Source organism: Suncus etruscus, chromosome 1, assembly GCF_024139225.1.
Source record: "Suncus etruscus isolate mSunEtr1 chromosome 1, mSunEtr1.pri.cur, whole genome shotgun sequence".
In the NCBI taxonomy this organism is placed as follows: Eukaryota; Metazoa; Chordata; class Mammalia; order Eulipotyphla; family Soricidae; genus Suncus; species Suncus etruscus.
The window spans coordinates 124,754,858-124,780,133 of NC_064848.1; the positions used below are offsets into that span (position 1 = coordinate 124,754,858).

At 32.8% G+C, this 25,276-nt stretch overlaps 2 protein-coding genes across 3 annotated transcripts in view; one reads left to right on the forward strand and one right to left on the reverse strand.

Moving 5' to 3' along the window:
- The window catches only part of TFEC (transcription factor EC), a 55,630-nt gene extending 34,390 nt beyond the window's left edge, over positions 1-21,240 (reverse strand). The window contains exons 1-4 of one of the 2 annotated variants that reach the window (XM_049771037.1): positions 21,046-21,240; positions 3,109-3,173; positions 2,028-2,046; positions 1,081-1,083 (exon numbers count right to left, since the gene is read on the reverse strand). In XM_049771037.1, the coding sequence (XP_049626994.1) occupies positions 1,081-1,083; positions 2,028-2,046; positions 3,109-3,173; positions 21,046-21,225 (267 nt within the window). In that variant the 5' untranslated portion in view covers positions 21,226-21,240. The remainder of the gene's footprint in view (positions 1-1,080; positions 1,084-2,027; positions 2,047-3,108; positions 3,174-21,045) is intronic. The other variant, XM_049771038.1, reaches the window with a different exon arrangement.
- Positions 20,992-25,276, forward strand: part of MET (MET proto-oncogene, receptor tyrosine kinase) — an 811,679-nt gene continuing 807,394 nt past the window's right edge. Inside the window, exon 1 of the mRNA XM_049771030.1 lies at positions 20,992-20,995. The gene's annotated coding sequence lies outside the window, so the exon portion shown is untranslated. The remainder of the gene's footprint in view (positions 20,996-25,276) is intronic.

Genomic DNA, 25,276 nt, shown 5'->3' on the forward strand with positions numbered 1-25,276 from the left:
TCATCTGCAGAGTTCATGGACTGATTTATTTACTCAAAAAACTTCTCTGAAGCTAGTAGTTGTAGCTTTTTAATCTACACAAACTATAAAAATATAGATTCCTATTTGTGTTCCATTCTTTTTTAATGTTTTTCTCAATTTGTTTTGCCTTTTCTCATGCTATTCTCTTGTGATTTACCTACATAGCTGTATTTTAAACATCCTTTCGAACTCTTTCCTATAAATTAAATTAAATTCACAATTTAACATATTTTCTTCATTCAAATTTTAGAACAATTTTGACTATCTTTTGAAATAAACATGTGGTCTACTAAGATTTAATTGAAAATTAGCCATTAAGCAAAATACTTTTTAGTTATTTTTATTACATACAAGAAAGAAAGGAAAGAGAATTTAAATGACGTGAAAGTTAAATGTCTTGCACAATGTCTACACTAGAACAGGATTTTTCTCTCTCTCTCTCTTTGTTTGGGGCCACACCCCAAAGTGTCAGGGTTTACACGTGGCTTTGCACTCAGGAATCACTCCTAGTGGTACTCATAGGGACTATATGTGATGCCAGGTATCAAAACAAGGTGGACTGTGTGCAAGTCAAATGCCTTACCTGCTGAACTGTGTATCCAGTCCTAGTATCTTGCCATACAGGTTGCATTTCAATTTTGTATTTTTATAATGAAGTATTATGTTTTTAGAATAATAACTACTAAAAAACATAGAATCTAAATGAAGATTTAGATAAATAAATAACTGATTGCTCAGCAGTCAATGATATTTTAGGTAAAGAAAACAGCAGTATCTGTCTGTTAAGAAGTATAATCTCTGTTAAAAACAAGTTCTTGGGGCCAGAGAGATAGCATCGAGGTAGGGCATTTTCCTTGCATGCAGAAGGACAGTGGTTTGAATCCCGGCATCCTATATGGTCCCCCAAGCCTGCCAGGAACAATTTCTGGGCATAGAGCCAGGAGTAACCCCTGAACGCTGATGGGTGTGACCCAAAAACAAAAACAAAACAAAAAAAAAAAAAAGAAAAAGAAAATGCAACCAAATTCTCAGTAGTCACAAATGCAAATCTGTAATTACTGTCTTTCTCAGGAACCAGTATAAAACTAGGTTAATTTGACAAATGTAACATTTAGATATACAATTTCTTATATTCTTTATTTTGTTTTCTTTATTTCTTGATCTTAAATAATAATTAATACTCTCTAAATTGAAGAATACAGGACTTTAAAAATCTGTACAGAGGCCTTCAGTCCATCTGGAGGCTGAAGGGGAAATCCTCTCTTGCCTCTTCTAGTTGTGCAACTGTTCTGGTGTTCATGGTTTGCAACCCTCTAGCTTCTGTCCCTCTCTACCTTGACCTGGTTTTCTCCTCTATATGTCTTTGTAGTATACAAATCCAGAAAAGTAAATAGCACATGCAAGAAAAAGAAGATAGCAGGAAACTAATACTTCCTCTGAGTCAGAGGCTAAATACTATTTAGGAAAATATAGCATGTCCATGCTGAAAACTAGATAGGGAAAATTAACATCTATTTTATCCAGTGTTTATCCAGTGCTAGGGTTAATAAGGGTTAAGTCTCTCGCCTTTCAGTGAACTACCCAAGTTCTATCCCACACTGCATATGCTCCCCTGAGAACTGCCAGGAGAAATCCTTAAGCACTGCAATCAGTGCTCCCAAATGCCTATTTGTACAGAGAATTAGCTTTCTCAAAACTAGGATGTTTTACATTAGAGAGGATAGGAGCAACTTTTATTCCATCAAAAAAAACCCAAAAAACCTTAAAAAACCCCAAATGTTGGAAATTTAATTTAATCTGTTAACCAAAGTTAGTATTTGTGCTTGGTAACAATGGCAGTCCTATACATTAAATAAAGGAAGAACGAGAGAACCTTCTCTCTTTTCTTGATGGCGAAGAGTGTGTGAGTCACAACCAGTGGTGTTGAGCATTTACTTCTGGCTCAAGAAATACTCCTAGTAGTGCTCAGGTGACCATACACAGTTTCCAGAATGAATCAGGGTCACCTGTGTGTAAAGCAAGGGCCTAAACCTTCATACAATTTCTTTGGCTCCAAAAATCTATCTCTTCAGACTATCTGAAATTAGTAAAGATAGAAAAGATGCTTGTACCAATATTTTTCTTCAGGCTTTAAATTTAAAACAACTAGCCCATTGATTTATTGATGACCAATTTCTATGTCATGTAATATAGTCACAATTCACTTTGTTTAAACAAAATATTTGAAGTTATTTTCATCTCAGCCTTTATTCTTTTTCTTAAGAAATCTAAAAGCCTAAAACCTATATAAAAAGGCATTATCCTTCAAAATGCTTAAAAAGAGCTCATATTTGTTTTTGATACTTAAAATTTTTTACACAAAACTATGAATGTGTGCTGATTCAACACTAAGGTCTCTCTACCATATGTTAAAGCTGCATAAAGCTGATCTATATTTCATAAGTTCATCTTTAATATCTTGTTACTGGATCATAACTCATTATACTTTTTGTTATAATAATATTTTATTTTCTACAAGGTAGCAGGGGGTCTCAAACTCACGGCCCGCGGGCCGCAAACGGCCCTCCATACCACATTTTGTGGCCCTGCCCTAGAGGAATTTTGTTTTGTCTTGTTTTGTTTTAGTTGTTTGGGTCACGCCCCCCAATGTTCAAGGCTTACTACTGACTTTGCACTCAAGGATCATCACAACTTAGACAAGTCAGTAAAATTGGCTGGATATATGAGATGCTTCAAAATGATATAAGAAGCTTAAATAACTATATAAAATGTGATATAAGAATTATATGTAAATATTATTATACATATATATCTGATAGGAGATATAAGGATATAGATATAGATAAAGTAGATAGATTAGATAGAAATACAGGATAGTATAAGTCGTATTATTATCCTCTGACATCATATAATCTTTATTCTGTAGCAATAAATATTTTTAATTATGTATTATGTGTCTATTTCATAAGTATAGAAAAACATACTAATGAAATGAAATTTATTTTTGTCATCAGAAACCATTATCTCAATCTCAATTGACCTCTTCATCAGTTTTGGAAGCGCTTACTGTTCTCTTTTTAGTATAACATATTATGTTTCCTTCTGTTTAAATTTGATTCCACATTGATTATATCATCAACAATGTCCTCCATCTAGCAAAATATATTAAATTAGTATATAGTACATAATAAAAAATTATATCTGAATTCTGAGATTACAAAATTTAGCCACATTCAAAAATGTCATGCTGATTAAATTATAGTTTTATGTATGTATATGTAATGTCAAACCCCAGAATATTTTACAACTGAAAATAAAGTAATCTTCATACTCTCATTTGTGTTGCTTTACTCTACATTTGCTTGAACCAGTTAGTATTAATGACTGTATAAATTACTAGTTTTGCTAAAATCAGTATGTAGCCACAAATAGGGTGATTACTAGGATGTATCCCAAATTAGATCACAAAGACTGAACAGGTAGAAAACAAACTTTCTATAGATGTAAATTTTTTACAGTGCTTGTATTTTTAAATTAGTCAACTGTGAATTCATTTGTTATTAAAATAAAGGACATCAACAACAACAAAAAATATTTGTAGCTGACAAAATAAGATGAACAAGTTAGAGGAAAGAACTATAAACAATTAGAAACAATTCCTCAAAGTAATGAATATAATGAATATCAAAGAAGGGAGAAATTACTCCACAAAATAAAATTGGAGATAATAGGTATAGGAAGTGTAAGTTTAATAAGATAAAAGATAATCATAAAGATAAAAGATATTTCTTAAGATAAAAAATAAATTAAAATATATCTTTTAAGATAAAAGAAATTATTCTTAAGAATAAAAAAATTAAAATGGAAGTATTAAAGATTTCAAACAGACACCTAAAGTTAGCAAAATACCCTTTACTAATGAACAAGCAAAATTTTTACAAAAATTCAAAACTTTTAAGTTAAAAGATCAATGATATTCTCAGGTAGTGCTTCGTGCTGTTATGAGTATAGGGTTTTAAAAAAGGATGGAACATATATGTGTGCATTATATATTATATGTATATATTACATAAGTATAAATACAGGAAGTCAGGTAAAACATACTCAAGATATTTTTAATTATGGAATGACAGACATTCATAAATTATAAATGCATAAAAATAATAATTATGTTTCTTAAGATTTTAAGGTAACACCAGAGGAAAATAATGAATTGTCCAAATAATGAGAGAAAAAAGATTACAAATATGAAAACAGCAAGTATTGCAGTTTAGTAAAACATTTTAAAAATATATTAAATTCCAATAAGAAGTTGGTAAAATTAAATGTGAATGAGTTCACATACTAATCAAGAAACTACCTCTTGAACTTCGACTGAAATGGTAGAATAGACAGTAGCAAGCAAAACTCCCAAGTAATGTACAACTAGAAGCCAACTACATATCGCAGAAAAAGCCTCATATGCTCACAGTTTGGTTTGCTGAGTGACTGCATCGGTGTATATGAAGATAGAAAAGCTAGACCAGCAGACTGCCCTCCTCCATCCACCAGAGAATAGCAAAATATTCAGTCATGGCCCACTGGTGCAGACTCTCAAGTAGACTATAGCAGGAACAGGCAGGAAATGTGGCTACAAAAAAACAAGGCAGAATGAAATCTCCCTTCCAGGCTCTTACCCTCCCATCTTTCACTGGCAAGACTATGATTGGTTGATTAAGGTTTTTGATCTCCTCCTCACCATCACTCTCCTTCTCTGTCACAGCCCTAAAAACAAAGAATTCCAACAGTAAAGTCACAGTAATACCTGCAGGAAAACAAAAAAGCTAAGCAGATGTGTAACCAGAAATATTCTGCAGGCATCTGCTGTAAAAATAAGATAAAATTCCTTACATAAAATGGCAAGTCTCCGGAAGACAAACATAAGGATACAGAATTAGTTGAGGTAAGAAGTGTGAAAAAGAGATAACAGTGAAAAAGAGCCATCAATTAAAAAGAAAAAGAAAGTAAAGTTAGAGGATAAAACATAGAAACTAGTCCATGGTCAAGAAAATGCAGGAGAGTGCATTTAGGGCAGAGAGGGGATTGGTATAAGAATGCTAGGTGGAATTGATCACTCTAACCAAGAACTGAGTAGTGGAAGGAGATAAAGTGATATGCATGATATCCCTTCACTAACAATATTACAAACCACAGTGCCTAAATGTTAGATAGACATACAGACAAGACAGATTGACAGAGAAGAAAAATGTCAGTGAAAGAGGCAGGCAAAGGAAGGGCAATATGAGGGGAGAGGTTTGGACAGGAGGTAAACTGGGGACATTGGTGGAGAATGTGCACTGGAAAAGGTATGGGTGTTGGACATTGCTTGTTTAAAACTCAGTCATGAACAACTTTGAAACTGTGTATCTTCATGGTGATTCAATTAAAACATTTTTTAAGGAAAATGTTATATGAGCAAAAGAAAATCATTACCCAAAAAACAATTTTTAATTATAAGCAGAAATGATGGATATGAAATAATAGTAAAGCAATTTTATCCTAACATGAAAAACATAACAGGTAATTAAATATTTCAAAGATTATAATATATCAGAAACTAAAAATAAACTCACCAGTGGTGACTCAAATGAAAAAGAAGAAATAAGTCATGTATATATATATATGTATGTATGTATGTATGTATACATATATATGTATATCAGGGTCCTGAGAGATAGTAAAGGGGTTCAGGAATTTTTTCTTTTTGGCAAACAACTGATCCCATTTCAATGTTTAGTATCATATATATAGATACATATAATATATTTTTTTTTGATGGTGGTCACAGGAAAAAAAGCTATGGAACTGAAGAGAAAGACAGTAGATGGTAGCAAAGATCATACTCAAAAAAATAATAGGTAAGAAATTCCCTAACCTAAGAGCTAAATGAAACACACAGAAATTCTGAGAAAAATACCAAACTTTTTAAAAACAAAATGACCTACATCAAAACATAAGATTGTTTGTCAAACTATGAAAATCAATGAACAAGAAAAAATATTGAATCTTGATCAGTGAAATGAAACAGTAAATAAAACAATAAAAACAGAAAAATCCTCCATAAAGTATTCATCATAATATTCAACAGAAATCACACAACTACACAAGAGTGGAATAAAATCCATACCCCTAAAAGATAAAAACCATGAGCCCAGAACATTTTACCCTGAATAATTATCATAAAGGAATTATGGAAAATATGTTTTTGTATAAACAAAACCTAATGGAGCTTTCCATGACCAGATTTGTTCTACAAGAACTGTTGCGAGTAATATTTTTTTTACATTAAAAAGGAAAATATCAGAATCTAGAGCAAGGGGTAAATAATAATATAGTAAAAGAAGCAAAAAACAACAGTGATAAGAAACAAAAACAAAAGATAAAAGAGGAGGATGAAACAGAACTAGTATGCTCTAAAGATGGCAAGTCTGTACTAGCACCAAAACTATTTTTGCAGATGAAATCTGTTACCATTCCTTCTTGTAACTACAAAAATATAGATTTTGAAGCAGACAATTCGTAAGGACAATGGAGAGAATCAAAAAGTAAATCACACTACATATGTTCTTAGCATCATCACTCTCAATATCTAAAATATGGAATATACCTAAATGGTCATAAACAGATGACTAGGTAAGAAATCTAGAATTTACTCAAAAAACAGCTGTGTATCATCCAAAAAGATGAAGCAGTGACTTTTGAGACAAAAGAGTTGATTCTGCATAGTGAAACAAGGAAGTAAAAGACAATTATCAGATGTATACACTTGTAAGTGGAGCATCAATTTCTCTAGTAAGTGAACTTTAAATAAAAGGCCAATATTTTATTCTATATTTCAACTTGTTTTAATGTATTAATTATATATCTTTATCTTGCACACACATGCAGAATCATCTAATACTTACTTTTCCTATACTTTACTTGTCTTGCCTAATTCCCTGGAGTTACTTTCATTTTGATGTGAATGGAAACTTTCCTTTTTATATTTATAAATAGTATTATTTTATATCAATGTGTCAAATAATCTTTCTCTAGTCATCTGTCTATGAACAGTTTGGATACTTCCATTTTTGACTATAATAATTCTGAAATTAAAAAAATTAACACAAAATAATTACATCCACCCCAATACTATAGCTCAAATTATATTTTTAGTGAATCCTATGTACCTTAGTTACAAAATTGTTTATAATTGAGTTTCAGTCAAGGAATGTATACTGCCCTTCACCAGTACACTTTTCCTTCCACCAATATCCTCAGTTTTATTTCCACCTGCTCTTGCCTATCTCTGAGACAGGCATTTTGCCTCTGTCTTTCTCTGTCTCTCTCTTTCTTTATCTCTTTTTCTCTCTCCCCTATCTTATTCCACTCCTCTCTCTGTCTCTGTCTCTGTTGTCTTTCTCTCTGTCTCTCTCAGAGGGAGAAAAGGACACAGAATAATCTTGTTCATTTCTATGATATAAGAAAAATAAAACACTAGTAAGGTAATAATATACAGAGACAATATTAATGAAGATGAAGAGGACCAGTATATAGTAGTAATCTTGCCACAAAGAGCACAGACTGCAGTTAGTGTAGTAAAGGCCCACTTATGACAAAAGATAGTTGTAACTGATCACTATGGACAAGAACTGGGTGCTAAAAGGGGATAAAGTGACATAACACTTCAATAACAATAGTGCAAACCACAATGACAAATAGTATTTTTTAAAGGTATTAGAATAAGTTGCCTAAAAGAGAAAATTTTTAAATAATCAGAAGATTAAAGAATCTATACAAGTAGAACTGAAGGAACTAAAAACATGTTAGAAAACCAAAGTAGCATAATTACACATGTGAAGAATCACATAAAAATATGATTACGAATTACAAGTCAGTATTGATAAAACATCAAAAAAGAAAGGAAACACAAAGCAATGAAAAAAACAGGTACTTAATGAGCAAAGACAAAAGACATAATCTCTGAAATATAGGAATACCAGAGAATAGGAAAATGGGGGAAAAGGAATAACAAGTAGTGAGGAAGATAATAACAGAAAACTTTCCAACTCTCTGGAAAGTGGCTACTGTACAAATCCAAGAGGCAAAAAGAATACCAAACAAAATATACCCTAACAAAACAACACCAAGACATATAGTAATCCAAATAGCAAACAGAGAGAGAAAGGGGGAGAGAGATAGACTAAAGCAATGAGGGAGAAGAAAAACATTAAATATAAAAAAAGAAAGTCAGAATCAAACAGGATCTTTCATTTGAAACAATCCAGGCAAGATAAGAGTGGAATGACATATTCAAACTACTGAATGAATGCAAACTTTCAACCTAGAGTCCACTACCCCGTAAACTTCTCATTTACATGGGAGGAAAGGTTAAAAACATTCTCTGACAAAAATATTTGTTCTAACCAAACCCACTCTAAATGAATTACTCAAAAGATTAATTATATAAACAAATACCAAATTATAACAGAAACAAACCTACAAAATATAATGACACAACAGTCTTTTCTGTCAAAAGTTGTCTTAAATGTCAATGGATCAAACACTCTCATCAAAAGGCAAAAAGTAGCAGAATGAATCAGAAAAATAAACAGCCATCTGATAGATGCAGCAAACACATTAAAAAGTTCAAGATAGACACAGGTACAGAGTAAAACAACGGAATACAACAAAGCTGAAACAGCCATTCTTAGATCAGATCAAATTGCATTCAACCTCGAAAAAGTACTTAGAGACAAAGACTGACACTACTTATTGATCAGGGAAACAATAAACCAAAATGTAGAGTTATTGAAATATTTTGCTCAAAAATCTAGAGAAACATATGGATTGAAATGTGATAGTGGGAGATTTCAACATGCCACTATCACCACTAAACAGATCTACTAGGTAGAAAACCAGGAAAAGACATAAGAACCCTAAATGAGAAACTAGAAGAACTAGAACTAATGGGTCTCTACAAGACCTTTCATCTTCAAAATGCTGAATACACATAGTTTACAAGTGGACATGGAACCTTTTCTAGGATAAACCGCATGTCTAATTCACATAAAGGTACAAATATAAGAAATATACTAAACGCCACATCAGACCACAAAGCCATAGAGATAAAGATTGATTGTAGAAAGAAGATGTGGAGAAAATCTTAACACCTGGAGACTAAACAACAAGCTTCTCAACAACAGCTGGAATAAATAGGAAATCAAAAAATAAATAAGTTTCTTGATATGAATGATAATTAAAAAACAAATTTTTAAAATCTGTGGGACACAGTAAAAGTAATTAGTAGGAAACTCACAGTAATATAGGCCTACATTAGGAAAGAAGAAAAAGAAAAAAACAACAACCTAAAGGCATACCTTAAATATCTGGAAAACCAACAGCAAAGAAACCCAAACATACAGAGAAGAAAAGAAATAAAATCCAGAGCAAAAATAAATAATATAGGGGACAGAGTGATAGCACAACTGTAGGGCATTTGCCTTGCAGGTGGCTGACCCAGGATGGACCTGGGTTCGATCCCCAGCATCCCATATGGTCCCTTAAACCAGGAGCGATTTCTGATCGCATAGCCAGGAGTAACCTCTGAGTGTCACAGGGTGTGGCCCAGAAAAACAAAACAAAACAAAAAAAATAACAATATAGAAACTAAGAAAAATACATAGAATTAATGAGACCAGGAGTTGATACTTTGGGCCACACAGAGGGCACTCAGGTATTATTCTTGGCTTTGCACTCTGAAATAATTTCTGGAAGGCTTAGAGGATCATATGGGATGCCGGATATTAAAAGAGTCAGTTCAAGTTGGCCATATGCAAGGCAAACACCCTACCTCTGTGCTATCAATTCAGCCAGGAACTGTTTTTAAAAAATAAACAAGATAGTCAAATCACTGTCTAGGAAATAATTCACAGCCAGTCAGTAGAATTCAGGAAACCTGCAGCTTTATTAAAAGGCTCTAACCACCATGTGTGGCTTCTAAGCTAAACAGCCTCATTCCTGTTCCTGCATCTATCCTGTCTCTCATCACTCTATGCTAAGTCTTTCTTGCTGAGCCTCTGTTGCCGAATCAGTCTTGCTCCTCCCCCAGGTACCCCTTAAATTACCAACCAGACCCTCCCAGCTATGGAAGGGTCTCCCTCTCCAGATGAGATAGTCAGTAAGTTGGGGGAAGGGTAACAACACCACATCAGTAAAAGGAAGGATAAAAAACATATCACATCAATTGTTGTAGAGAAAGCATTTGACAAAATTCAAATATCCATTCGTTACAAACCCCACAGCAAAATATGTGTGGAAGCTTCCTCAAGATAGTAATAGCTATCTATAAAAAAATCACAAAACCAACATTATTCTGAATGGCAAGAACTGAAAGCATTTCTACTAAGGTGAGGAACTAGGCAAGATGTCCTCTGTCTGCACTCTTATGCAATATAGTATTAGAAGGCCTAGTAATAGCAATCAGACAAGAGAAAAAAATCAAAAGAATCCAAATCAAAAAAGGGAGTCAAACTATTTTTGCAGAAGACATGATTATATACATTGAAGACCCTAAGTGTCCACAAAAAAGATCCTCGAAACAATAAACCAATACAGCAAAGTGGCTAGCTACAGAGTCAATACACAAAAGACAGTTGCATTCATTTATAGAAATAACTACTCAGAGAGAAAGAGATCAACGTTTCTTTCCCATTTGAAACAGTGTCCAAAACTATCAAGTACTGAGTAATCAACTTAACAAGAGAGGTGAGAGGCCTATGTCATGAAAACTTCAAAACACTTCATAAAAATAGAATACATGAGAAAATGAAAGAAATGCTCATGGATTGGAAGAATCAATATAATCAAAATGACCATCTTACCTAAAATACTATGTAGATTTCAGTGCTTTCCCTATTCAAATTCAAGCAACATTCTTCAAGGATTTAAAGCAATCAATTATAAAGGTGTGTGAAACCATAAAAGACCTAGAATAGGTCCATATTGAAAAAAAAACTGGGAGGCAATTTATTACCTAATTTGAAGCTCTACTACAAAGCCATAGTGATCAAAACAGCATGGGAATTGTAACAGAGGCAAACTTCAGATAATGGGTCAGAGTAGAACATCCAGTGGCAAATCCCCAAGCATATGGTCAATTAATCTTTACATGTAAGAAATTAAAAGATTGATCCATATCTCATGCCTTACACAAATGTCAATTCGAAGTGGATTAATGACTTTGAGATTAAACACTAACCCATAAAGTTCATTGAGGAAAACATAGACAGAATACTCCAATACTAGACCTTAAAAAATCTTCCATGATAGGATGCCAATGGCAAGAGCAATAGCATCAAACTTGAATAAATGGGACTACATCAAACTAAAATTTACTGTAGGAAAAGAAAATCACTCTAAAATTACCAGAAAGTTAACTGAGTGGGAGAAAATGTTTTGTAGATAAAGGTTTGATAGCTAAGATGCACAGAGTACTCACAATGGTTATTACAAACCTAAAAAGCCTAAAAATACCATCAAAAATGAGAAGAAAACAAAAGATATTTATCAGAGAAAGATAGCTAATAGACACATTAAAAAAATCTTATCATCACTTATCATTAGGGAAATCCAAATTGAGACAATGATTATATCATCTTAAACCAATAAGGATGGCACATATCAAAAATACTGGAAACAATCTCTGATGCCATGTGGGGATGTGGTGAGAAAGGAATTCTCTTCCAAGGCTGGTGGGAATGCTGTATAGTCCAACCCCTATGGAAAACAGTCTGGAGGGTTCTCAGTAAACTGAAAATTGAGCAGCCATATATGACCTAGCATTTCCCCTTTTGGGTATCTATTTCTAGGACAGAAAAACATTCATCCAAAAGGATGTATGCACACTGCTATTCACTGCAGCACTCATTACAATAGCTAAGACTTGTAATCAACTAAATTTACAAAAGAGTGGATCATGAAGATGTGGTATGTATGTATATACATGCATATATATAGTCATATATATGCATGTATATAGTCATATATATATGAATGTATATACATATCCTGGTCCCCGGATGTGGCCCAGTAGTATAGTTTGGTAGTTTAGTTTATGATATATTATATATATATAATGGATCTACCTCATATGTCATAAACTACCAAACTATACTTCTTAACTATATTATATATAAACTATAAATATAAAAACTATAAGAAGTTTATATATAAATTATATATATAAACTATAACTATTAAACTATATTATATAATGGATCTGCCACATATATCATAAACTACATAATAATAATGCATAGTTGTAAGGAATAATGCAATCATGCAGTTTGCAGCAGCATGGATAGAACTAGAAGATATTAAGTTAAATGAAGTAAGTCAGAGAAGTACAAATACAGAATATTATCACTTATATGTGGTATTTAGAATAACTACATGAAAAAATGCAATGATCTAAATGAAAATGTTCTCAAAGGGTCAGAGAGATAGCATAGTGATAGGGCATTTGCCTTGCCCAAGTACACGGGGCTGAACCAGAAGGGGCCTGGGCTAGATCACAGCATCTATATGGTCCCCAAATCCTTCTAGGAGGTATTTCTGAGCACAGAGCAAGGAGTAACCCCTGAGCACCGCCAGATGTGGTCCAAAAACCAACCCCCCCCCAATAAAGGGAGTTGTCTCAAACACTGTTGGCTCCAGAGTAAAGTGAGGAGAAGCAAAGAAACTGAGTGGGAGAGGAGAAACACAAATGTAAAAGGATGAGGGCCAAGGGCCAAGTAGTCTCAGGAACATTAGTAGTGTTAACAAAGAACAGAAGTAAATATTCAAATCAAAGACAATAATAATGGAATCGAGAGACACAAACTTTAAAAATTTAAACTTAAAATGAGCCAATTATACTGGCAGGTTTGGGAGACAAGAGAGATGGATGCATCTGGGGAACATTGATGGAAAAAGATTGACATTGGTATATGATTGGCCCTGATTCATTTTATGCCTGACTCCCAACTATGAAGAACTTTGTAAATCAATGGTTTCAATAAAATTAAAATTAAAAAAAAACCTTTGAATTGTCACAGTTCACTACGGAATCTAACACCCCTATAGAATACAATTTATTCTCTGCTTCAAACTATTACGGAATAGGGTCACTGCACAGCCTATTGTAAAAATGCAGCATGGCAATGTTAGCTTAAATTTGATGATCAAGAAGTTTCAGAAATCTCCACCTCATCTGTGAAATCTCCAGCAGTTTATATTCTTTTTTATGCTTCAAAGAGACCTGCAGCAATGGATACAGCTGTTTAGATTGAGCGGGTATTCAAAAAGTGGTCTCTCTAGATGTGTATAATAATGTTCTATGGTTTTTATCCACAGAAATAGGTTCAGAAGGCATCTGGAAGCCATGGACCCCCACTACAGTGCTCACTATAAGAATGTGTTAGTGTCTTAATTTTAATATGTCTATAATAACTTTTTAATGTTTTTTGTTCACAGTAAGTCTTAGAGATATAGGTTGGAGACCCTTGTTTTGCATTACAGGCTATATTCTAATAGATTCTAAATACAATGCTCATTATGATAATGTCTTAAAATATGCTAAATTATTCACTTTCTATTTGGTTATGCCTGTTAATATGATTAATGTTTTATTGCAATAGGCATATGCATGTCATAGATTCTTGATATGGTATTCATTCATTGCCTATATTTTTGCAATAATTTCAATTCAAGTTAGTTTACTATTATATTATAATGTCTATATTTTCAGTTTTCTTTCAGGAAAGGAACCTGGATGCTCAAGATCTGTTAGATGGTATTTCATAATGTAGACTCTTTTATAGTGCTCCTTATCATATCACTTAGTATTCTATACTTCAAAATAAGGATTGCTTTAAAAATGTTCTAATCACAATCTAACCATGAAGATTTTTTTCAGCAAAGTTTACCCTTACCAATGATAGTTTTCCTAGGAATTGGAGAACCTTCTACCTGACCTGCCAGTTTTATATTTTTTAAGTGCGTTCACCCATTCTATCTGGGTCAGTTTTTAACTGCAAACTATGAACCAATCTTCATTTTCTAGCTATGTATGCCTGTATGTGTGTGTTTGTGAGTATATATGTAGTGGCCACTTATATATCTATCTCATGTCCTTCTGGATTGTACATAATGTCTGTCTATATTGGATATAGCCCTTCCTTTCTTTTCCCGCCCCTCCCCCCGCTTACTACTTTACAAATCCTTTTCTTTTCTTTTGCTCTCTCACCCCTGATTAGTTCTTTCTTCCTATTTAACCCGTTTACCCTCACTTCTTAAATCCTCGGGAACCAGAACATCCTTCCCACCCCCAACCAACTGCTAGCAGACACCCTAAGTGAAAGGACAGCTTCCCAGCCCACCTCCTGCCTCAGCCCTCAGAAGCACTGTTCTTGATTTGCTCTCGGTGCCCTTTTTCTCTCACCTCCCTTTGCCCTGACTGTTGCTCCCTGATGAATTTGGCTTTTGAGGGATCCTGAGCTCAAGGACATTTCCTAACCTGTGACTGCCGAGCCATTTTTCAAACTCCACAAGAATATGTCACTGGCTAAAGCTGTGCTCCGGATTTTATTCAACACCCCTCCTCCGACTATTTCAAAAGACTGAAAAGGGATAGGTCTATTTCCTTTATATATTTCTTTAGATGTATTTTCTTAATAGGTACAATCATTGTGTATTTTCTTATGCAGAAGTAGTTTTCCACACCACTTTTTTGCATTTGTTTAGTAGGATATTCTAGTAGATGATTTTCTGTTGGAATTCTGAGTTTCTGTTAAAACCAGTTTATAGTGATTATTTAGCCTGTTACTTTTACTCCCATATTATATCCCCAAAAGATACAATATACAAAATATAAAAAAGATACAATAGCATTTTTATTTTTGCAAAGGCACATTAAAATGGGGAAATCTTACATATAGAAAGAAGTTCTTATATAAGATGGATAGGAACTCCTACATTTTTTATTGCGGAGGGGGAGTCTTTCACCCTAAACATTAGTCATAGTGACTTGACATAGGCTTTAGTAAATTGGAAATCAACCTTTCAGCACTGAACCTTGGATCACATCTTTGGAATTGCCAGTTTTCTGCACCAGTACCAGGAATCAAACTTCGGCCAGGGAAAGCTCTAATGCTACCCTGGCACCAACTTGCTCCAGGCTAGGTTCATATGACACCCTGATGACTTGGAAACAGCAACAACTTGCTTTCAGAGGAGGTTTCCCTGCCTCACCACCTAACAGTGAGTTGAAACCAGGAGATGCTTTATGACACCCTGACTTCAACATAGGTTCTGTGCAAAAACCAAGATCTAATTACTGAAGCCTGACTATGACAACTGTAACTGAGTTCAAATTTTTCTAGAACCATTAAGAAAGAATTTGGGGCTAAACAAATTTGTATCCTTAGAACCTGTAGTTGGTATTATGATTGGATGTGTCATTAGTAAGGTCACCCTGTTATTAGGCTAAAGATTTTTTTTTCTTTTTGTTTTCTCCAACTTTTGCTGTACCTATGCAAAAAAAAAAAAACCTGCAACCCCTTTTTATTTATTATATAGAGGCTCCATCCTTCTTTTATAGAACCTAGGTACATGAATTACTTTGTTTTACCTCATATTTTTGCATTTTTCTATAATATTAAGAAGGGGAAAATAAAAGAAAGAATGAGTGCTAGGAGCCAAGTGGTCTCCGTTGCATTGAACTAAATTTCCAAGCCAAAGTCAACAACAGTAAAATCAAAAGACCTAAACTTTAACAATCTAAATGTAAAATGGGCCTGTTATACTGGTAGGCCAGGGAGGCAAAGAATTATAAATGTATAAAATAAAGGTATAAAATGCTCTCTGGGAACATTGTTGAAGGGAAGTCAATAGTGGTGGTGGGATTGGCCCTGATTCATTGTCTGAAATCCAATTATTAAGATTTTTTTAAATCACAATGGTTTCAATAACATAAAATTTCACAGATTAGAGGATAAAAAAATCAATTGATAAATTTTAGCATGTGATATAAAAATGAAAATTAATCCATAGGATATAGATGTTCATTTGCCTTTTTTTTTTTTTTTTTGGCCACTCCTAAAAGTGCTCAGGGTTTAATCCTGCCTCTGAGCTCAGGGATCTTCAGTATCCCACTTATTTACTCTCCATCACATATTTACATAATCCCAATTCGTTTCTCAAAAGTCAATTTAATTATACTTATCCAAAGTACTTCCCCTAGTGGTATTCTTTGAATCAGTAACTTTGCTTTTGAGCACTTACTGAAACACCTATACCCTACTGGTCCAGAGACAAAGTATAGTGGGTAGGGTATTTGCCTTACAAATGGCTGACTGACTGATTCAATCTCTGGTATCCCATACACTCCTTGGGCCTTACCAAGAGAGATACCTGAATAATTAGCATCACTTTGATGTTCCATGCATCCGTCAGATGGCTTGGGATTTTTATATTTCTCATTTATAGTGAATGCTCAATAGCATAGTTATTGATACACAGAGTACCAATGGGGAAGAACTTTGGATAACGATACTTCAATATATATAAATGTGTACTTTATATTTGTATTTAAAACCATATAATATATTATATTTATATAACATTATAAATTATATTTATAACAATAAAATTATTATAAATAATATATTGTTAAATATTAATTATAAATTATTGATTTGTTATTTATTTAAAAATTAGATTATTATGAATTATATTTATATAATATATGGATATATTATTATGTACTATGTTTCTATTTAAAACTAATACTTTTGAGAAAATAATTGAGATTACTAAACAAAGGGTTAAAAATAAATAATTGGGTTTCTCAAGGATATGTGAGAAATGTAAGAATTCCAAGTGAAGCCATCTGGGTGATATACAGAGCATCACAGTGGTGCTCAGTCTGGATTAGAATACAAGGGACAACTATTAGGGGTCCCATGTGTTTAGTTTCATAATGAAAAGACTGATGAAATTAAATGTTTTTTTACATTTTGTCTCATTGAACTTTAATAACCAAATTATTCCTTTTTTGTTTATTTTTGTTTTGAAGCCACATCCTTGCTCTGCACTCAGAGATAGCTCCTGCTAGGATCTGGGGACTGTATGAGGTGCTGGGGTTTGTGTATCATACCTGGGTCAGACACACTCTTCTTGCTGTTTAATAACCAAGAGAGTCTTAATCTCGATCCTTAAATGTAAAATATAAAAATGTTCTCATTCACTGAAAGACTCTATCCCAGGCTTTGTCCAAGGATCCGAGCAAAAACCAAGACCACTAATTACAGAAGACTGATTACAACAACAGTGATGGAACAAAACCTCTAGAACCGTAAAGAAAAACTTCATCTTAGCCTTCATCCTATGACCTACGCAAATACCAAAATCTCTAGCTACAGAGGTGTGATCTTATCTTCCACACTGAGCAGAAAGTTTCCTGACACCAAAAAAAAGAACTTGGGGTGTGAAAATGAGCATGTATGAAGCCTGTAGGTGTTCCAATGGTAGTATGCTTCAAGGGCAGAGAAACCCTGTATCTCTTAGGCCAAGGGAATTCCCTTCCTAATTTCCCCATGTTTTTTTTTTTTTTTTGATTTGTGTTTTTTGACTGTTTTTGTTGTTGTTTTTTTTGTTTGTTTTTTGTTATGTTTTGGTTTTGGTTTTTGTCTGTTGCAAGTTTTGTGTGTTTTTTTTTGTATTTTTGTTACTATTGCTTTATTGTTTTTGTTTTGATTTGTTTTGTTACCTTTTTCTTCTTTTTTCCCTTTCTTCTTCTAAATTGATATTTATAACACCTAGATGAACTTCCACTATTTGTTTTGTTTTAGTTTTTGTTTCTGTTTTTTTTTTTATCTTTTCCCTTTTCTTTTCTTATATCTCCAATAGAACCGTACTACTGGAATCATCTTGTTCAGTCTCATAATTTAAGGGGGGGAAATGGATGATACCAGGACCAGACAGTTGTACAAATATTTAGTGGAAATAAAAAATGATCAGACATGAACACCAAACCCAAAGTCAATGACAACAGAATCGATACCCAATCTACAACAAGCTGTACAAATGGGGAACAGTTACATTAGCATTATGGGGGGTAGAGGGGGTAGATATGGAATGCATGCTGGTAACAGAGGTGGAGGGAGGACAACACTGGTGGTGGGAATGCCCTCACTCATTGTCACTATGTGCCTTAAATATTAAAGTTTGTAGACAGCAGCAGTCACCATATCAACAGCCCCTATTCTACTCTTGTGATAGAAATAGAAATTTAAGTGTAAAAATGAAAATTTTAAGGTGTAGAACAGAGATGAGAGAGGTTAAGGGTTAAAATCACATAGCTAGTTAAGTGGAAACTCTAATATGTTTTAATCCAAATATTATATTAATTATATTATATTATATTATATTATATTATATTATATTATATTATATTATATTATATTATATTATATTATATTATATTATATTATATTATATTATATTATATTATATTATAAACACTTTGTGTTTAGTGACATGGACACCTAATATCAACCAAAGAAATTGCAACAGCATAGAATACAATTGAGCTATTATGGATAGTAAAATTATAATATTGAAGGGGTAAGAGAGATAGACCTGGAGTTTTAGGTGTTTATCTTGCAAGAGAATAACTCAATTTCAATCATTAATGCTATATACTGTCCACTGAGTGATCCCTGAGCACAGACATAGCTATGTGTGACCCAAACTCTCTTCTCAACAAACAAACAAAAAAAAGAAATTCTAGATTCTGACATTAGTGAAATATGGTTAATCAAGTTCAAAAGAATATATGTAATTAAACTGCAACAGAATAAAATTATAATTTAAATTATAATTAAATGGACATCAGTGCTCAAAGATATAAGTAGTTTAAAAATTATCTGTAACAAATGTGCATTTCTATTCTGCAACAATTCTGGGCTCTTAACTTTTCCCAGCCATAGAAAGTTATATGTCTCAGGAATAAAAATATATCCTAAAAAACAAAAATGATATTCTTTCTCACTTTATAGAAAACATATATAAAATACATAACTAGAATATCTATTGAGATTTGATAAGAATTAACTGGCATCTAACTATCCTCTGGGATCTTATTTTCCTTTTGAAATCAATCTTCCACAAGAAAAAAAATCTTTGAAAGGAGGTGATTATAAGATAAATTGTGTTTGGGTAGTTCTAACAGATGATTTTTATTCTTTACATACCATATGAGCCTTAGAAAATAAATAGATAATTTACATTTATTGTTTGGAAAGTTTTTCTATACTCATTGAAAGGTGTTAGTAAATACAAGTATAGAGATTTATATTCCATTTTAGATTTCAATAATACTATTTGTGGCTTATGTTACATTAACTATTAAATCAGATACAAATTTTTATCCTTTTCTCTTTCCATTTACAAAACAATACTAAAACAAAAAAATAAAAAAAAACCTAGCATTCAGAATTCACATGATAAAATACTTAATATTAACTTGCTATGCCTTAAGGTTACAAACTTGATCATTAAAAGCAAGAACTTGAAATCAGTAATAATCACCATAAGTATAAACAGGGAGATTAAACATGGGATATTATGATAATAGCTCTATTTTTAAAAAATCAAATAGTGGAAGACAAAAAAGTCATATATTAATGTATATTTTTAATGTAAAATATCTATGCTTTATATTTTAAAGAAAACATTTTTCCCAGTTATATTCAGTATTAAATTTTTTGAGATTTTATTTTTTTCTGTCCTTTTCTGATGATGGGAAATGAAAGTGATTTGGGCTATGCCTTCCTGGAATAGAACTATGATCAGCTACACATCAAGCAAAGCCTCACCCTGTATACTCTGGCCACTAGAGGTTCTTTTATAAGAAAGTCACAAATATAAATTTCCTAGAGCTAGAATTTATTTCATAGTCTTTTTTTCCTTTGTTTATGTTTGGAAAGCCATTGTTGGCTCTGCACTAAGAAATCACTCCTAGTGAGCTCAGAGGACCAAAGAGAAGCCAGGGATTTAACTCAGGTCAGTCATATGCAAGGCAAATGCATACCCACTGTATTATCCTTCTGGTCCCCTACTTTTTAGTCTTAACAAGTGTTAATTCCTGTTATTTAGTAAATTTTGTTTGTCAAAAATATAAATGAGTTAATATATGATCAATAGAAAAATCAGCTATATAATTTTAACATTATATATAAGATTATTAGTCTTAACCTAATGAATATTTTAAAGCATATGTTGTTGCTTGTTATTTAAACAATTTTTTTTCAATTTAGTAGGTATTAAAGAAACTATTGATACATATTTTAATTACCAGAAAGTATTTACAATAATAACACAATATTTGCTATTTAGTAACAAAATAATTTTTGTTATTTTGTTTTGTTAATTTGGAAGAGGACACTTTTGAATGGGCTTGGGCTAGAGTGTTGGAGATGAAACCCCACATGCAAGGAAAGCACCTTACACACTTTTGTACTCTTTAGTTCCCAAAGCAAAATATTTTTAATATACATTATAGTAAGTAGTTTATTTTTACTCTATTGATACATAGTTGCAATGAGCAATCTAAACTCATTTTTGTATTGTATAATCTACATTAATGAGTATAATTAATCCTCACAGATTTAAAAACCAAGATACATCTTTTGTTAAGTGAATTTGGATTTGATTTTTTTGTTTGTTTGTTTTCCTGGCTATGCGCTCAGAAATCGCCCATGGCTTGGGGGGACCATATGGGATGCCGGGGAATCGAACCACAGTCCGTCCTACGCTAGCGATTGCAAGGCAGACACCTTACCTCTAGAACCACTTCCTGCCCCTGGATTTGATATTTTTACTCTAAAAATGTACACACAGTTTCTTTAATAGAGTTATCTTTTTCTTAAACACTGAATATTCATTAAAAACTATAAGACATACATGCCATTCTGTACTGTCATCTTCTTTCCCAGGAGTTAGGAACTTGGAGAGAGAATCTGTTGTGAAGCCAGCATTACCCTTGAGAGATGGATGTCTGTCCTGCACTAGAAGTGGACTGCTTGATGTTAGAGGATGTGATAGGGTAACAGTCTGGTTTAAAATCTGGTGGTCAAGGGTCATGAAGGGTTTTACTTGCTCTCTCTGAACCTTTTGCAGCTGAGCCCTCCTAGGAATATCCAGGTGTGCAGAGACCTACAAAAATGGAAATTAAAAAATTTTAATTTATTTAACTAAGCATCATCTATAAAATAAAATAAAGAGTTTTACTGTCAATAGTTGAAATGTATTGATTTGTTGTTTTATGGGGGTTTTTCTTTGAACCATTACCAGCAATGTTGAAGGATTTATCCTCACTTTGTGTGCAGGAATCATTTCTGGCAGTGTTCAGGAGACCATATGAAAGTGTTGGGGACAGAACTGGGTCTTCCACAAGCAAGGCAAGCATCTTGCCCAATATACTATTGTTCTGGCCCTTCAACAGTTAAAGTGTGACAATTAACTTTGTTGTTTAAAATTTATGCTCTATGATTCTATTATTGCTTACATAAAATATCAATGAAATTGGTTTTTAAAAAATAATTTAGACTCCACTGAAATGGTTACCACTAACCATGTTTTTAAGACTAGCCCTTCAAAGTAACATGGATCTGAAACAAAATTTGGAATCGATAAATATGATATTTGGTATCGAAAAATAAAGCCTTGGGGCCGAAGTGATAGAGCAGCGGCAGTGTGTTTGCCTTGCATGTGGCTGACCCAGGACGGACCTCAATTTGATTCCCTGGCGTCCCATATGGTCCCCCAAGCCAGGAGCAATTTCTGAGTGCATAGCTAGGAGTAATCCCTGAGTATCACCAGGCGTGGCCCTGGGGGTGTGGGAGGAGGTTATGGGAGGCAGAATGGGAACGGAGGTAGAGGGAAGACAATTCGGTGATAGGAATTCCCCTGATTTTATGTTAATATGTACCTAAAATATTATTGTTAACGATATGTAAGCCACTATGTTTAAAATAAAAATATTATTAAAAAAAAAAAAAACAAAAAAAAACAAAAAAATAGACACAGAATAGTCTCACTCTTCTATGGGATTTAAGAAAAATAAAATACATTATTATAATAATACACAGAGACAATAGAGATGAGGGCGGGAAAGACCAGCCCACGGTATGAAGCTTACCACAAAAAGTGGTGAGTGCAGTTAGAGAAATGACTACACTAACAATTATCATGAGGTAATTATGGTAGGAGTGAAAGAAATAGAATCCTATCTCAAATACAGACAGGGATAGGAGAGGAGGGAGTTGAGGGGGCATTGTTAGTGGGAATGTTGCACTGGTGAAGGGGGTTGTTCTTTTTTTATGACAGAAACCCAAGTACAAACATGTTCGTAATCATAATGCTTAAATAAAGATATTATTAAAAAATAAAAATAAAAATAAAAAAATAAATAATGAATAAATAAAAATAAAGCCTTAAAAGAATACAAGAAAATATGATTATTTGTTCCTTTAAAATATTTGTTATATTTATTATATATTAATATTACATATAAGTATTACAAGGTACAGAATCACACCTTTCTTAATTAGTTTTTAATTTCTCACTAAGAAACAAAAGTTAGAAATGGCATACGAATTTTGGTAAAAAAAAAAGTCTGGTTATATTTTTTTGCTATTTTTTATATTTTCCCTGATCCTATTTTAATTAAAATTTTATTTGACATTTTTTATACTATCTATTTATAATAACAATTATTTGAAGAGTCATTATGAGGTGCTAGAAACATTCAAAATAATTAACAATGAAATATTTGTGGTGTAATATATCAACTAAAGTGTCCAATATTTATAAACCTTTTCAAAATATGCTTAAAATTAACTTTTAAAGAAATTGGATATGTAGTTACTAAATAAAAAGTTAAATTCTAAACGTTTTCCTTTTATAACTCATAATTAAGGACAAATCATTATTTGTCTAGCAGGGGTCTCAAACTCAACTTACCTGGGGGCCGCAGGAGGCAAAGTTGGGGTGATCCTTGAGTGCAAAGTCAGTAATAAGCCTTGAACATTGGGGGGTGAGAACCAAACAACTAAAACAAAACAAAACAAAAAAAGATTTCTCTAGGGCAGGGCCACAAAATGTTGTACGGAGGGCCGTTTGTGGCCAGCAGGCTGCGAGTTTGAGACCCCTGGTCTACAGAAAAAAAATTAAGTATTTGAAGCTTTATCTTTAAAAAGTCTCTAAAGAAGTACTATCTGCCTATGCCCTTTATATTTACTATGCATACTGTAATGTGACTTATGATATATTTTTCTCAAGTGGCCTATATATAAACCTATTTAATATTTCCCTCATGTTTAACAATAGCAAAGATTGCTGTACAATGCTTATTTTTCATATTATTTAGTTACACAAACTACTCCTTAAATCCCTTTACATGCATTAGCCTGATAAATAGCCTTTACAAAGTATTTTGCATTTAAATTGGTTGGTTTGGGGTACAATATTGTAGTAGTTACTTTAGTTTAATTCTGTTATGCTGACATTTTTAGCATTATTTTAATTGTACTACTATAAAGTAATTTTTCAGTCAAATAAAAAGATTAAGATTGGTAATAAAGATTACACATATTACTAATTATATTGCTATGAGCTTTAAAGCTGTAAGATAACATTTTATTAAAATGCCAGTGATAATTTTTTTAGGGTAGCTATTTAGATTATTCTACATTTTTAATTTAATCCTTTTTAAATGTATACACTTACAAATTATACATTATAAATAGCATTTTCAAAGCTGAATGCTTTATCACAAGATGTGACTGAATACAAAAGAAGCTATTGTGACCAGGAAATACAGTACAATGGTAAGGTGTCTGACTTGCATGCAGATGACTTACTTTAATTTCTGGTACCACACAAGTCCCCAAACCAAGAACTACTGCGAGATGTGGCCCCAAACTTTCACACACTCTTCTACCCAATCACAAAGAAAACAATATACCTACAAGTAGAAAAGATCTCTTCTTCTAAGAAAAATTTAGTAAATTTGAGTTTATAATACTAATTGTTTAATTTTTCCATGCATTCATTCTAAAAGCTTTTATTAGTATACAAGAGAAATCATAGATGTGATCCCAGTATAAATCTAGTTGGACAGTATATATATATATATTGACAACATCAAAAGCAATGATGATAATTATAATACACAAGATATATAGAAACTATGTTGCGAAATAAATTTGCAAATATTTTTTTCTTAATTCTCATAACAAACGGGAATACATCTTATGCTCACTGAATCATATGGAGTTCTGAGACTAAAAAATTTAAACGACCGGCTTATATTGCTCCATTACTATGATATAGAACTAGAATATAGATCCTTCTTTTCATGCACCTTGACTGGAGTACAAAACAAACATTCCAGGACTTCTAATAAATTTATGGAATAGACACCGATGAACAAAACGTATTGCCAAAAAAATAAATAAAAATCCAGAATTTAACTATATATCACTGAGACTAATCCAATCAAGGACTCTTTTGTCTAAAAATTACATGTATCCTTACATATGATGGCAGCACCATTAAATATTGCTAAGGGAAGGAAGGAAGGAAGGAAGGAAGGAAGGAAGGAAGGAAGGAAGGAAGGAAGGAAGGAAGGAAGGAAGGAAGGAAGGAAGGAAGGAAGGAAGGAAGGAAGGAAGGAAGGAAGGAAGGAAGGAAGGAAGGAAGGAAGGGAGGAAAGAAGAAAGGAGGAAGGAAGGAAGGAGAAAAGAAGGAAGGAAGGTTCTCTTATAAGCGGAAAATATGGTAAATGAAAAAGTAGAGACAATTTTCTGATAAAAAATTTTCATGTGAAAATAAATAAATTAGAAAAACAGGGTTATAGCTAAAGTACAGTGAGTAAGGCATTTTTTTGCCTTGTATGATAGTCACATGGCATCACATTCTCTGAATTCAAAATTTTTCTACAGAAATGAATAATGAGATTTTGTAACTAAAAAGGCACATAGGTTAACGCAATAATTCATAGTCATAAACTAGAAATAGGTATTGTCATACAAGGGTTAAGTTGTTTGCCTTGCAAAAATGCAGTTTGAAAATAGATTGTAAGATTTGTCCATAATCTACAGAATGTCATCTCCATATGCTTCAAACTAAT